General features: G+C 44.0%; 1 protein-coding gene and 1 long non-coding RNA gene across 6 annotated transcripts in view; one reads left to right on the top strand and one right to left on the bottom strand.

Annotated features, from left to right (window-relative positions):
* The window catches only part of LOC121714896, a 12,496-nt gene extending 8,577 nt beyond the window's left edge, over positions 1-3,919 (bottom strand). Inside the window, exons 1-2 of the long non-coding RNA XR_006033478.1 lie at positions 3,812-3,919; positions 3,402-3,516 (exon numbers count right to left, since the gene is read on the bottom strand). This is a non-coding gene — a long non-coding RNA (uncharacterized LOC121714896). The remainder of the gene's footprint in view (positions 1-3,401; positions 3,517-3,811) is intronic.
* Positions 3,250-15,923, top strand: polk (polymerase (DNA directed) kappa). Of its 5 annotated transcripts, none has more exons than XM_042100072.1 (15): positions 3,250-3,585; positions 4,073-4,239; positions 4,371-4,490; positions 4,906-5,058; positions 5,436-5,567; positions 6,305-6,452; positions 6,774-6,974; positions 8,987-9,111; positions 9,211-9,377; positions 9,647-9,679; positions 10,045-10,141; positions 11,796-11,967; positions 12,810-13,919; positions 14,559-14,610; positions 15,256-15,923. In XM_042100072.1, the coding sequence occupies exons 1-15, from the start codon at positions 3,558-3,560 to the stop codon at positions 15,335-15,337; spliced, it is 2,787 nt and encodes a 928-aa protein (XP_041956006.1). In that variant the 5' UTR covers positions 3,250-3,557; the 3' UTR covers positions 15,338-15,923. The 5 variants fall into 5 exon arrangements, with proteins under 5 accessions (XP_041956006.1, XP_041956009.1, XP_041956008.1 ...); XM_042100075.1 differs by having other exon boundaries at positions 3,997-4,239; XM_042100074.1 differs by having other exon boundaries at positions 3,250-3,765; positions 3,997-4,239.
* Positions 15,924-15,936: the final 13 nt, after the last annotated feature.

Here is a 15,936-nt window from a genome sequence, read left to right as displayed (position 1 = left end):
GTGGTTACATGTACATTGGAGGCCTCTAGTGGACATATATATTCATTGACCAGCTAAAGTGGAGAGAATTACCAGTCCATGGCTTAGTTTAATTAGGCTACTTACAGTAAAGCAGAGACTTTCTAATGAGGAGACACAGCACTCAAAGAATCTCCCACAGAAATGTATAGGGGTTAGTTCATAACGCAAACATGGCAGTCATCTACACATATTCCGCTCCTTCCGCTGCCAAAAGTTGACATACATTGTGCCAATCATGTGGTATGTTGTGAATACATTGTGCCAATCATGTGTTGAGATCTCGCAGCGGGAGCGAGGTTGGTGTGTTGTGATTTGTGAAGCCTTACACACACAGATCTGCCCGAAATAGATCCCAGATAAGTGCCCAAAAACATTACAATAAAGTTCCTTTATCTAACTCGTGCATGATGGTTCAACACAACTAGGCCTATGTGCATCACTATATAGGCCTATATCCATCACTATATAGGCCTATGTGCATCACTATATAGGCCTATATCCATCACTTCCATTTAGTAATTAGGTTGAGAAGAAAATACACTCATTGTCATTTCCAATTAGGAAACAGGCCCGAGCAGTGTCTGCTTCCAATTCGGAAAGTTATTGGGATTGTGTGAATAATCCTCACTGTTGTGAATAATCCTCACTGTTCTCTGTCTATGTCCCACTTCACTTTCTGAGTCTGCTTACAAAAGCATTAGAAGGGGTAAGAGGAAAAAATACGAAGTAGATTATAGCCTACTTTAATTATATATTATTATTTAAAAAGATTCCCCAACAACCCATCAATTCCAGAATACACAATAGGCCTTACTCACCAACATAAATGTATCTATCTATCTATCTATCTATCTATCTATTTATGTTAAGGTCTACATGCAAAAAGGATAGGCTTCCAGAAAGCACCGCTATCACATACATAGCCTATCATGGCTCAACATTTAGACTAGAATAGTCTATTCTAGAATAGAATTTTTAACAATTAATAACACAGCCTATCAGAGTTTATCATCAGGAACTTTTTTAGTGTCTGCTTCTATTTTATATTTTCCAACGCAACAAAGTTAAAGGTGCTCTAAGCGATGCTGGGTAACGTCACTTCTGTTGACTTTTAAACAAAACCGGGAGCTAGCTCGCTACTTCCTCCCCCTCCCTCCTGCAATGGACTGTTCACAGGCCTTCCTAAAAAGACTATTAAACAGCTTCAGGTGATACAAAATGCAGCAGCTAGGATTCTAACAAAAACTAAAAGAACTGACCACATTACTCCAATTCTTCTACTCAAAGTCCTTGCACTGGCTTCCAGTAAGTCACAGAATTGACTTTAAAGCACTATTGCTTGTTTATAAATCAGTAAATGGAGCAGGACCTAAATACCTGTCAGACATGTTTCAGCAGTACACACCCTCTCAGGTCCCAGGTGAAAAACCTGCTAGTTAAACCTACTGTTAGAACTAAACATGGTGAAGCAGCTTTTAGCTGCTATGCGGCTCAGCTGTGGAACCAACTTTCGGATTAGGCCTACATCAAAAAGGCCCTAACTGTAGCCAGTTTTAAATCTAGACTTAAGACCAAACTGTTAGATGCTTTCTGCTAACTGTGCCGAGTTACAAATTCTGAATCTGCCTTGATAATTATTCTACCTTGTCTTTTATTACTTTTTTACTACTTTTGCCTTTGTTTTTGCTTACTAATTATTTTTAATTTTTAATTTTTTTACCTTGTGTTTTATGTTTTCTTTTTATTATGATCTTTACCTTTTAACTATTCTTTGACTGTATTGCCTTTCTATGCTTTTATTTGTTATTATTGTTTGGTTTTGTTTATGTAAAGCACATTGAATGACCTCTGTGTATGAAATGCGCTATATAAATAAACTTGACTTGACTTGACACAGAGATCACATTTTTTTACAGTGTATTCAGGACACAGACAGCTAGTGGTTGGTTAGGTGATGTTTGCTGTTAGTGACATAAAATGTTTTAGCCTAAAAAACGCGTGGCATCGCTTAGAGCAGTGGTCCCCAACCACCGCGCCGCAGGACATTCCTAACCGGGCCGTAGCCTACGACATGAGTTTTAAAAAAAATGCATGCAAACTAAACTAAATTTAATTCGCAATAATGTCACGTTTTTACATGGCATAGGCCTATATGCAGTTGTTTGATTGCACGCATGTTTGCATTTTGCAAGGTCTATTTTCTTACGTCTGTCTGTCCCGCCTTCAACACTTTTACATATTGCCTTCAGCGCTGCGCAGCCTCAGGTCAGCTCACTTCACTTGATCAGTTCTTGGCGAACGGTAGTGTCACACGAAGTTAGCTAAACTGCTAGAATGAGCAACAAAAAACAAGCATCTTTAGCAGGTCACTGGCCAGAGTGTTTGAGTTGCGAGAGCAGAAAAAAGTCACCGCTGCACATTTTAGTGATGAGGACTGGGGATTGTCAATATCCCGAATAGTCCTAACTTGTCAGCGCAGGAGGAAGAGCAGTTGATCAAAATTGCAAATGACGGTGGTCTTAAGAGTGTGTATAAGGAAACCTCTCTGGCGGGTTTTTGGATCAAAACCAAAGCAGAATATCCCGAGATAGCCGTAAAAGCGCTGAAAACGTTTCCCACCACGTATCTATGCGAGGCCGGGTTTTTGGCAATGACTGCAACTAGACAAATTGCGCAATCGACTGGACATTTCAAACACACTGAGGGTGTCACTGTCTTCCATCACCCCCAGATGGAAGCTTCTTGTTGCAGGGAAACAAGCAGGGCTCCCAATGATTATATTCGTAATGCACGTTTAGTTCCCATGTTTTGTTCCCATATTTTGTTAAGCATGTTCACACTTATAGATGTAGCTTCAAGTTGTTCAATATTCATAGTTCATATTGTTCAATTTTCACTTCTTCAAGTTCACGTTTTTCACAAGAGATCTTACCTTCACTGTTCATACATAACTGGAGCTAGTTCTTTTCAAGTAATGCATGCACAACACATATGGGACATGGAACCCCCAACCCCCCCCTCGCCGGTCCGTGAAAAAAAAAAAGGAATCAAACCGGTCCATGGTACATAAAAGGTTGGGGACCACTGGCTTAGAGCACCTTTAACTTTTGTTTATGCTATGTGTGACACAAAACCGTAGGGGGCAGCATAGGCCACAATTTATTTTATTTGACAACTGGCTATGTTCCTTCTCACAGCGTACAGTGCAGCACACGGTGTGCGAATTGTTTTCGATTCCGAATTTATGGTGATACCATATTTTCAAATATTTTAATCTGAAATGATATAGCATGCTTACATTATACATCACAGTCTTACATCATTCGGGACTATTTCATGAGTATTTCATAATCATATCCGTGGGTTGTGCGGCGACTCACCACCATCAATGTAGAGCCAGATCCTGCACCATCGCCTTCCATCCCCGACGACACTGAACATATTCAAGTGTAGTTTGAACATGGCGCGCGCGGAAATGTCAACAAAACCCGAAAGCTGAAAGAAGTAGTGGAACTGTTTAAGAAACACTTTTCGTAATGCTGGCGATGAATATGCCAATAATTAGTGAGTGTTTTGCGGCAATCTTTGTCATATCCCATGTATATTTGTATCCAGAGATCTAGATAGTGGATTTCAACCTGCAGCGTTTAGCTAACGCTAGCTACGTAGCAGCAGCAGCCGCCGCAAGCCCAGCAGCTGACCGACCGACCACCAGAGAGATAAACAGCAGTAGCCTGTCTTATGGTGACGTTACAACATATTAACTTCTTAACAAGTTAGTCAACCTTACCATTGTTATTTAAAGATAAAGGCTTATGGTCATAGTCTTGATGTCTTCATCTTGGTGGCAACAACTAGCATCTTGTAGCTGAACAATTAGATACGCTAACATTAATTATGTTACTAGGGGAGGACTTTCACTTTCATTTACGTGTCATTGACTTTAGTGATATGAATTGTCATTTTGTAATTTAGGTAGCATATGGCAGCTCATTTGATGGGTAGCTAAATTGGCTGCAAAGCTGCTAAAGTGATATTTTACGAACGTCAGAGAGCAGAGGCATGGAGGAACATGCACAAGACGGACCGTCTGGTCCCTCCGCAACCGCTGATGATGATGAGGGTATCCTATCTAGGATGGGCCTCAACGACAACAAAGCTGGGATGGAGGGACTTGACAGGGAGAAAATTAACAAAATCATCCTTGAAACGTCGAAGGTGAATGAATATGCTGCTTGCATTCAGGCTTACTCTTAATGATGCTAAAAAGTCGACTTGCTGTTCGAGTGATTATGAAAGTCGTTTTTGGCAGTGTTTATCATTATTTTCTCCATCATTTTGTCGATTAGGGCTCCAAATTCTACGAGAATGAGTTGAAAAAAGAGCGTCAGGTAAACCAGCGCATTGAGAAGATGATGGAGCAGAAAGCGAGGATCACTGAGCAGCATCTGAAGACAGCACAAGCTCAGGTACAATTTTACCTAACAGCAGGATAATGCACGTTATTGGTCAAGTCAAGTCAAGTCAAGTTTATTTATATAGCGCATTTCATACACAGAGGTCATTCAATGTATTTTACATAAATAAAACCAAACAATAATAACAAATAAAAAGCATAGAAGGGCAATATAGTCAAAGAATAGTTAAAAGGTAAAGATCATAATAAAAAGAAAACATAAAACACAAGGTAAAATAATTTAAAAATAAAGGATATTATTGGAGGACGTTATTGGTGTTGGATCAGATGTGAGTCTTATGGTAATGGATGTGTCTATTTATAGTGTTTTAAAGATCAGTGGCATCCCTAACTGGCTTTTAGTTGACTCCAGCACCAATCAAATGTTGAAGTTGGAGTTAAACTTGTCATGTATGGCCCATTGGCAGGTGGACAAGATGACTTCTGAACTAGAGAGAAGACGGAAGCTAGGTCGGGTGATTGTGCATGTGGACATGGATGCCTTCTACGCGGCTGTGGAGATGAGGGATTGCCCAGAGCTGAAGGACAAGCCCATGGCTGTGGGCTCTATGAGCATGCTGGTGAGCAGTTAGTAGCCTGATCTTTAAAGGACTTCTTTTGCGTTAGTATTGATGGTAGTAATAGGACAAACTATATGTTGGTGCACTAGACTAGTCTGGATCCCAGGCAAGCACTACATATCAAAAGTGGAAGACCTTGCTGCCGAAATGCAGTAGCGAGGAGAAATAAGATTATTGGTGACTGTTTGTTATTAGCTAATTAAATGTTTTTCATGCCATTATAACTTCTCAATTTACAGTATACTGCTTTAGTCAAAGATTGGGTTATTTATTAAATGCATTGGATCTTGCAGTTCTTAATTGACAAATTTAACCTAGTAACTAATTAGCCTAATTAACTTCCTTGTTTTTTTTCTATGTCTTGGTGTCTGTTGCAGTCCACTTCCAACTATCATGCCAGGCGGTTTGGTGTGCGGGCAGCTATGCCAGGCTTCATTGCTAAAAAGCTCTGTCCACAACTGGTCATTGTTCCACTGAATTTTGACAAGTATCGAGCTGTGAGCACACAGGTGATAACCACTGAAATATCCATGTCCTCAGACACATTACATTACATTGCATTACATTTGGCTGATGCATTTTTAACCAAAGCGACTAACAACATGGTAAACAGTTTAAGTTTTAAAGCAATTCTCTCAAATTTTTAGGACAATTTAAAAACGGTAGAGTACAGTAAGAATAAGTGCATCAGTGAGTGCTGTTTTTAAACAGTTGAGTGTCAGTTCAAGACAGGTGGTAAGTGCAAGGATCAGAAAGTGTGTTCCACCAACGAGGAACAACAGATGAGAAAAGTTTGGATTGGCCTGAGCGTACTGGTGGTAGAGCTAGACGTCGTTCGTCTGAGGAGCGCAACGTTCTGGAGGTAGCGTATGTCTGTATGAGGGCATTTAAGTAGGTGGGAGCAGAACCGGAGACTACTTTGTAGGCAAGCATTAGAGCCATGAATTTGATGCGGGCCGCCATAGGTAGCCAGTGTAGCTGGATGAGCAGCGGGGTAACGTGCCCTTTTGGGTTGGTTGTAGACCAGGCGCGCCGCCGCATTCTGGATCATCTGAAAGGGTTTCATTGTGCAGGCTGGGAGACCTGTCAGAAGGGCGTTGCAGTAGTCAAGTCGAAGAGACATATTATTGCTGAGGTTTCAGTGCATCTACAGTAGATGATTGTTTTCTGTTATGCAATCTCTCAAACGGTGTCTGTGAACAAAAAAGATGCCGTTTCATAACTAGCGATCCTCCTTCTGTGAAAGGTGCGTGAGGTTTTTGCGGACTACGACCCAAACTTCCTGCCGATGAGTCTGGACGAAGCTTACCTGGACATGACTGACCACTTGGAGCAGAGGCGCAGCTGGCCAGAGTCCAAGAGGACACACTATACCAGCGCAAGCAAGACTGAAGGTCCTCTACAACCTACTAAAAACAACCAGCAACTCTGTGTTGCATGAACCTCTCTTTACAATATAGATGATGGAAAGGAGGGGCCAGGCGTTAATTCAAATTACAGGTCAAACTGCAGTCTTAAATATCACTTTGGCCTGCTTTTTTCTCAGTCTGCTTTCTCTAGACAACAATCTACTGGTATGCATCTTGTAAAAGTCATGAAGAGATTTTTGAGTCAAATAATGTGAACAGTGTAGAGCTAAAGAGCTTGTCCATTATGGAGTTACCTGTCATTAACACCACCATCCCTTCTTATTACTCCCTGATGTGTGTATGCAGCTGGTAAGGATGGAGAGCCCCCCCAGGCTGCCTCAGAAGTGGAGGACCTGTCCCCTGTTCTGTTTGATGACAGTCTCACTGAGTTTGGACAGGTTCCAGATCAGCTTGGCAGCGCGGAGGTGTTTGGGACCAGTGCAGAGGAGGCAGTGAGAGAGATGCGCTTCCGCATTGAGCAGAAAACATCTCTGACTGCCAGTGCTGGTGAGTTTTTTTTTTTTTTTTTTTTTTGCTTTATAAATTTAATATTAGTCTGTCAGTCTCCTAGCTACTTGACTTTGGCCGATTAATACAATTTCAACACCTGGATGATAGGTAGTCGTCACACTTTCTTTGATTATATTACAAGGATACAAGGATACAAGGAAGTTTATTGTCACATGCATATAGTTACTGGAAGTAAGAAATGCAGTGAAATTATGTCTGGTGTCAGCCTATTTGTGCATTTATGGGGGGGCACAAAAAGTGCAGTAGAAGAGGGGTTTAGTAGATTAAGTGGCAAGGGCTGCATAAGAAATGTGGGGGAGGATTGGGATTGGGGGGGGGGGGGGGGCACCAACAAGGAGCACCCAAGAGCAACAGGGGCAAGGAAAAACTCCCTATAAATAGACACATCCATTACCATAAAACTCTATTACCATTCAAATTGAAAATACAGTATACTGTAGGTGTATAATATATTATTATGACCGCCGCGCAGTGAAGCGGCGGTCATATAGGTTTAGTCAGATTTTTTATTTTATTTTTTTCGCCAAAAAAACCGGAAATTTTCGCATGCCCAAATTTCCGTCAATGATTCCCGCTGGACTGGACCCCCCGAAAGGAGGGTAGGGCAGACACAGTTTTCTGTGAATATCTCGAAAACCGTAGGGTGTAGGAGGACCTTTTTTTTTTGTATGTTGATCTCAAGGGGCCATGTCAACCCATTCCATAACCACTTATTTCATGTATAGCGCCACCTAGTTAAACACAAAAAAGTAAAAATGAGGTGTTGTAATTGAAGGTATCTGTGACCTAACATAGTCAAAACTGCACGAAATTGGAAGTGTAGGATCATTATGACACCCTCTGTATGCACGCCAAGTTTTGTGGAATTCCGTTCATGGGGGGCCACACAATAAATTAATTTATGTTACTATACACCAACTGGCCTGTAGGTGGCCGGAGACAGTTTTCTGTAAATATCTCGAGAACCGTAGGGCCTAGGAGGTCCACCTTTTTTATGTATGTTGGTCTTAAGGGGGCATGTCAACCCATCCCATTACCACTTATTTCATGTATAGCGCCACCTAGTTAAAAATTAAAAAGCAAAAAATTAGGTGTTTTCATCACAATATCTCCGGCTGACAAGGTCAAAACTGCACGAAATTAAAAGTGTAGGATCATTATGACACCCTCCAAATGCATGCCAAGTTTTGTGTGCTTTCGTTCATGGGGGGCCTTACAATAAAATAATTTATGAGTACATTTAGTGACGTACACCAACAAGGATTCCCGGGACACTGAAAGACCGGGGTACACAAAACTTGGTGGGCATGTACCCCCACATGGATAGCATGGAACCGTCATTTTTCGTTTTGATCTGTAGCCCTCCGGCTGGACTGGACCCCCCGAAAGGAGGGTAGGGCAGACACAGTTCTCTGTGAATATCTTGAGAACTGTAGGGCCTAGGATGACCATTTTTTTCCGTATGATTGCCTCCAGGGGTCATGTTAACCCATTTCATCTGCACACATGTGCACAAACAGATACACACACACACACACATACATTCACAGTAATCATACGTATGACACATACTCACACAGTAGACATATGTACGCTTGCATGCACAGGCACATACGCAGGCACACACACAAGCACACACACACACACACACACACATAACATAAACATAACACAAACAATCAAGAATGTCTCAGAATTATGAACAGGCAAGATGGAGGTGGGGTTGTATAAAATGAATTTTACATGTGAAATCTATGAACTAATCATGTTTTGGTACTTGTTGTCTAGCAGATACCAGTGAGAATTGAGTGTGGATAATGCAATTTAGTGAGACAGTTAGAATCATATAGGCCTTTCAGCGTGATTTATTTTTGTGGAAAAAATGTGCTGGACTGGGCGGCGGTCATATTTTGTACCGCTCTGCGGTACATCTAGTTTGAACTGTTTTTCATATTCATATAACATTTTGTATATATTTTTTTCTATAGGTATTGCTCCCAACACAATGTTAGCTAAGGTTTGCAGTGACAAGAACAAGCCCAATGGTCAGTACAGAATCCCTTCAGATCACCAGGCAGTGATAGACTTCATCCAGGACCTCCCTGTCCGCAAGGTCAGCCAACAGCAATCCAATCCAATCTCTTTTGTGTGTTTGACTTTGGACCACGCGTTCTTCAGCCCGCGTCTATGTCTTTGTCATGCTGTGCTGCAGGTCCCAGGGATTGGCAAAGTGACCGAGAAGATGCTGGGTGCCCTGGACGTGCACACCTGTTCCCAACTCGGCCAGAGGATGGCGCTGCTGTCCCTGCTATTCTCCGAGACATCCTGGCACCACTTCCTGCAGATATCTCTGGGGCTTGGGTCCACGCACATCGAGAGGTCTGTAACTAGCACAGATTCATTCATTTATTTATTTTTCCTCCGCACGACTTTCTGGAAAAGTACTTTTACTTTGCACCAGTCAGCAGGCCGAGGGGGGAATGCTGTTGATGGCAGAACGTGTTGTACATTGATTGGACATGTCTCACGTCTGGCATGAGAGGCGTGTCTCCCTGCAGCTAGGCTGGTAGACTGATCACTAAAGGGCCTCTGTTTGTTTTGGGGATAGCCGTATAAATGAAATGCTGTTTCTTTTATGTCTCCGACAGGGACGGCGAGAGAAAAAGCATGAGCACTGAGAGGTAATCTAATTTTGCTTCATGAATCTGCATTAAGTGAGCCAATGCAGAGCAGAACGCCTGTCACCCTGATTCATTTTACTCACTGCCTCTATAACCCTCTCACTCTCTCTCTGGCTGTCTTTCTCTCTCTCACCATCTCCCTTCTTATTTCATATTTCCTTTCTTCTATCTCATTCTCCTTTTCTTTGTCTTGGTCTTTTTTCCTCTTGATATATTGTTCTGTTTCCTTGTACATCGTTATATCACACTCACCCACCCCACTCCTGTTACTCTCTCACTCCCTTTCTCTCTCCACTTGTCCATATCTCCCCTATCTTTCTCTATCTCTCTCTCTCTCTCTCTCTCTCTCTCTTTCTCTCTCTCAGGACCTTTGGTGAGATGAGTGACGTAGAGGAGCAGATGTCACTGTGTAAGGAGCTCTGTGAAGATCTGGCTCAGGACCTTCTGAAGGAGGGTCTGAAGGTACCCAAGAACCAGCCACAAACCTATCCCCCACACTTCCCCACCCCACCTCACCTCCTCAACCCACCCCACCTCACCTCCTCAACCCACTGCCTCTGCCTGTGAGCTGGAGGCTGGCTGATCTGGGTCATGTGCCCCTTCCTACACATCTGTTGTTGTGGTGGAGCTCTTTTGAAGTGCTATAGGTGTCACCGGGGCTTGCGGAGGACCAAGCGGATAATTTGCCACGGAGCTGATGCATTCTGTTGATGGCTTAATTACACGTTTCCTGGTCTCTTCGCCAGATGTGGCCAAAGATGGTTAACCCACACAGCTAGAACGCCCTGAAAAATGCCAACACTTTGTTTTACTCAAGTCACATAGAGGGAAGTCTGACTTATGTCCCACCAAAGAAATTCATGTGGAGATATTTTACAAATAAATGTGGGTTAGGAATGGGGCAATGCTCAAAATATATATTGTGGTACATTGTGTTATATCATGATGTGTTCCTGAATCGATATGTATTGACACAGATGCTGATTTATTTATTTTACAGTTTCAAAAAGCTGAAGGAGACAACAGAAAATATCATTTTAAGTTTAAGTTAAAGTTAATAACTGTCAGATTTGTAATAGAATGATTACATTTCACTTTTAAGATCTCTATGGACCTGAATTGAAGTGTTGGAAGTGTTTTTAAGTGGTGCGATCCTTAAAGCTTTGACTTAGCTGTTATATACAATTAGGAAGAACAGCTGTTCCAGTGAATTCTGTTTTGGATGTTGTCATTATTCAGAATCAACCCGTATTGTGTACGTATCGTATTGTGAGGTTGCAGGTAATACCCAACCCTTGTTAGGAAGGCGGCTTGTCCAGGGTAATGCTGCTAAAACTTTCTAAGTGAAAGTGTTTTTTAAAAATACAGATTTCCATGTGTGTTTTCCTGCAGGCTCCACTGTCATTACTATTCTAGTCTTGGTACATTGCTCTGGAGCACATTTCTGCTGCCTGGAACACAACAGACAGCTCTGACTGCTGTCTGTGTGTGTGTATGTGTGTGTGTGTGTGTGTGTGTGTGTGTGTGTGTGTGTGTGTGTGTGTGTGTGTGTGTGTGTGTGTGTGTGTGGTGTGTGTGTGATGGTGCTCAGTTCATGAATTTCTCTTTGCCTTGCCATACAGTACCTGGGGCTGGTAGTGAAAGCAGTGGTCCATCCACAGCCAGTGTCACTTACGCGCTCCCTTATGAGCCTTCATGAACCATCCCCCCTCACATCACCACACCACATCCCCCCTCACATCACCACACCACATCCCCCCTCACATCACCACACCACATCACCACACCACATCTCACCTCACATCACCACTACAGCCCAGGCAAACACGTCAATGGTCAATGTGGGTGTAACAGTAGTCAGCTGCTCTGTAGCTGTGCAGTATGCACGTTGTGTAAACCTCCCTCCTGACGCCTTAAGACACGTGCTCACGTGCACGAGAGCTAGCAGCCTGGGCTTTTAGGTCGATTGCTAGCACACTTGAGTCCCGATCTGAGGTGCTGCGTGTTTGCGGGTTCGAGTCCGGCCGAGGGCAGGCCTAAGCCGCACGGTCAACACAATGCAGGTTACACGGGGATGGTGTGACACGTGTGTGTGTGTGTGTGTCTTTCTGGCCAGGGCAAGACAGTGACTCTGAAGCTGAAGAACGTGAGCTTCGTGGTGAAGCAGCGGGCGTCCACGCTGCAGTGTGCTGTGTCCAGCGCTGAGGAGATCTTCGCCGCCGCCAAGGAGCTGCTCCGGGTGGAGATTGACGCCGTCAAACCGGAGCCCCTCAGGCTGAGGCTCATGGGTAATGTTCAGTTACACACACACACACACACACACACACACACACACACACACACACACACACACACACGATGATAATTGGACTTGTTGACCTGACAGACTCCACTGTTTGTGCACGAAAAGTAGGATATTCCATAATCACAATCACAATTTCATTAACAGACATCTTATTTTTTTCTTTTTCTTTCTTTCTTAACTGCAGCCAACTGCAGTTGTAGCTCAATGTTAATGCAGGAATGGGCCACGCTTTATATTCTTAACCTAGAAAGTTAATTAGAATTATTTAGATTTATATAAATAAATCTGTATATGTATATCCTTAATAGATGGCGTAATGATTTCCTTTAGAGTTAATTAGACAACATTTATTGAACACTGATGTGTCTTTCTGCATCAGTAAGAAATGTTGATGACTCAATCAGTGGCCATAATTTCAAATAGTTTTTTTCCGCCACAGCTGAGAGAAAACAATTGTGCATGGCGGGACCGGGCCTCTTAAAAGGGTGCCTCTGTGAAATCTGGTGCCTAATTTGATGGAGTCGCATAGTAGCCTGAGGCTTTTTAATTTCCATTTTTAGTGGATACAGCTGGATCTAACTGCCTGATCGTGTACTTTGTAGCCAATTCTCTTTTTTCACCTTCATCGGAGTCTGTTCAGTAAATTCATCAACAACTCTCAGACTTAAAGCTCTCAGACTTTCATGGCTTTTTCAGGCATTTGAAACTTTGGGTGGTAATCCCTGTTACACGAGACTGTACTGGAGAACTAGAGTAATTCTGGTACTTGATTTTATTCTTACTTTTATTCCTTTATGTATTGTTTTATGTGTTGATGTTTTGCAGGTGTGCGAGTTTCTGGGTTTGTCGGCTCCGATGATAAGCGGGCCCAGCAGAAGAGCATTATGGGATTCCTGCAGTCAGGAGGAGGAGGAGACCTCAGGAAAGTGGGCGAGCCAAAACCCAGAGCGAACCCAGTCCCTGCCCCTGCCCCCTCCAAGGCTCCCTCTGCCACGCCTGGGGCCCCGCGGGCCCTGAGCTGGGGCCGAGGCGGGGAGCCCGGGGCCCCACAGCAGCAGTCCTTCTTCCAGAGGGCCCAAGCCCAGAGGCAGCGCTTGCAGGCAGCGCACGGGCAAGCAACCGAAGAGGTGTCCGAGGGATCCAGCCGCTCGTTTGGGTCGTACCTGACAACAGATGACCCGGTGTTCACCTGTACACCAAGTGTGGGCGCCGCCACGTCCAGTCACATAGAGGCCAAAAGGGACCAGGCCACCGCAGTGCAGTCAGCGTTATCTACTTCAGATCCTGTGTCCACGTCTGCCACCAGGAGCGCTGCTGGCCGTTCCTCTGCACTCGCCGCCATCACCGTCTCGGACTCTCCGCCGTGTACGTCAGCCTCGGTTTCCACGTCCACCCGCGCTGCCCAGCAGAGCCTCACCTGCCCCGTGTGCTTCCAGGACATGCAGACCACTGACCTGGAGGTCTTTAACCGCCACATAGACGCGTGCCTCAGCACTGGTCAGCCAGAGAGCTGCCTGATCCGTGAGGAGGACATGCTAGATGAAGACAGCCGAGATTGCCCAGTGCGACTATATTCCAAAGATGCAGACACCACCAACGCCATTCGTTGTTCCACACCAGACGCTGTCAATGGGGAGGCTGTTTGGCATGACGACCAAGAGGGGAACCGCAAATCCGGCCTCTTAGAGAAGTCCAGTTCCGTTGGCGTCCCCAGCCTGGTCCCGGTACCCGCGGATGAGTCCTTGGCCATTCTTGGCGACGCAACCCCCGCCCTGATGTGCCCAGTGTGCTGCCAGCCGCAGAGCACCCGCGACCTGGCCGTCTTCAACCGCCACGTGGACGTGTGTCTGAACCGCGAAGCGCTGCAGGAGCTGCAAGGAGGAGCCCCAACCACCATGTCTCAACTCCACGCGCCTCCAACCAGCCAGCCCAGAGGTGTGTGTGTGTGTGTGTGTGTGTGTGTGTGTGTGTGTGTGTCTGTGTGTGTGTGTGTGTGTGTGTGTGTGTGTGTGTGTGTGTGTGTGTGTGTGTGTGTGTGTGTGTGTGTCTGTGTGTGTGTGTGTGTGTGTGTGTGTATACGCACCAGCTTGGTCCTAAATATCATTGTTAAAAGTCCTTCTGTGTTTCCACTGACTCAGCATTTGTGTGTGAAATCACTGCGAAACAGTCCCTTCGCACATGCAGGCAGCCGTATGCTATAGGAACTTGCAAGTGTATACTCACAATGTCTTTCCATATCTGGTAGCTATCAAATAGCCTCAGGTCACAGGGTTTGTTCTATTGCTATTTTTACACCCATGTTGATGTCATTTTAATGCCTCAGATACTTGCAGAGCAAGAACCAATTATTCACACTCTGTATTTCCCCTTTCACAATGCAGAAGAAGTGCTACTAGAGATTGAGTCCCGTTGGCTGTGATTTGCTTCGCTCCATTTGATCAATATCCTTCCTGAGTGTACAATCAAACGCGGCAGAGTGCCTGGACAGTGTACTGCTGCTTCTCTGATAGTACAAACAGTGTGTGTGTGTGGGGGGGTGTTCTCTCTGTGCTGACGGTGTTCATGTTCCTACAGGCAGAGGCCAGCCCATGCAGAGGGCTGCCAACTCCAGGGGAAAGAGCAAGAGGTAAGACTCGGCCCAGGGCTTAGGGATGCTCTTTGATCGTTGTGATCAGTAATTGATTGCACATCCTAGATTCCAGTTCTTCATCGCTCATCACAGCAGTTCTAATTAGCTGATTCAGGTTGAAAAGAGTACAGTGAGTTTACCCTCACACCCGGGCAGGTGGCTAAAAAGTTTCTGAGTAACCAGAAAAAGAAAGAAAAAGGGAAGAGCGTTTGGCCAGATCCTCAGATCCTTGCACATTTGCTAACTTGCTACATCACAAAATATAGAGATCGCCAACTGGCAAACAGCATGATGTTTGCTGAACAACATTACATACAGTATAGCCAACTGAGTAAGGTTATAGTACATTATAATCTGTATTACAGCTTGTAGAGTGAGCTACGCCGTCTAGAAATGAGTTGAGCAAGTGTGCCATTACAATGCAGCTGATAGAAGATGGCTATGCTAGTCTACCTAGCCAGCAAGCATTTGAAGAGTACAACTGCCTGATCTCATCTGAAATTGGTTGAAGCAATCGATCATTCTCTGAGCATATTCAGTGAAATGTAAATCCTGTAGATAAAAGTGCAGATAGCGTAATGTACTGTATGTGTGATGGAGTGTGTACTGCGTGTGTGAATGTAAACATGTCGTCCTCTGCAGATCGGGATCTCCACCACCTCCCCCATCGAAGAAAAGCAAAGCAGCTGCTCCTAGAAACACCATTGACCGCTTCTTCAGATGAGACTGTGGCAGGTGCAATATGAGGTCCTCATCTCTGATAAATCTAACTGAAGCTGCCTCTATGAAAGTTGATTTCTCAGTTGTTACAGCAATATGCAGTCTGCTCTCAGAGCCATATTTAACCAATTATCTGTGTCTGTGTGTCTGTGTCTGTGTCTGTCTGTGTGTGTGTGTGTGTGTGTCAGAGAGAGAGAGAGAGAGAGAGAGAGGATATAAATATGACAAAGAAAATGAAGGTTAGACAGCTATTAACATTTTCTGTGTATAAACTCTGAAGTCAGCTTTTGTCTTTGACTGACTTCGGCTGCGTTTGTTTACCTTAGAGGTGGCCTTGTTCCTTAGTACTGTTTGAAATGATGTCAGAGAGCTTGTGCAATAGCCAGCCTACAGACTATAATATCTGCTCATTTTAATCCTCATCTTCACCCCAGTGAGTTATGAAGGAGGTTAATTTATTTATGCACCTTTTAAGAATGTTTTATCAGGGTAATTTAAAAAAATGCTGAATTCAACAACACCGTATAATGTGTATTACATTATTTATTGCTTATTTTGCTAGAAAAATAAAACATTGATCACAGTTTAAATGTTTCTGTATTT

The sequence above is a fragment of the Alosa sapidissima genome, chromosome 8 (assembly GCF_018492685.1).
Source record: "Alosa sapidissima isolate fAloSap1 chromosome 8, fAloSap1.pri, whole genome shotgun sequence".
NCBI lineage: Eukaryota > Metazoa > Chordata > Actinopteri > Clupeiformes > Clupeidae > Alosa > Alosa sapidissima.
This window is presented reverse-complemented; position numbering and strand designations above follow the sequence as displayed.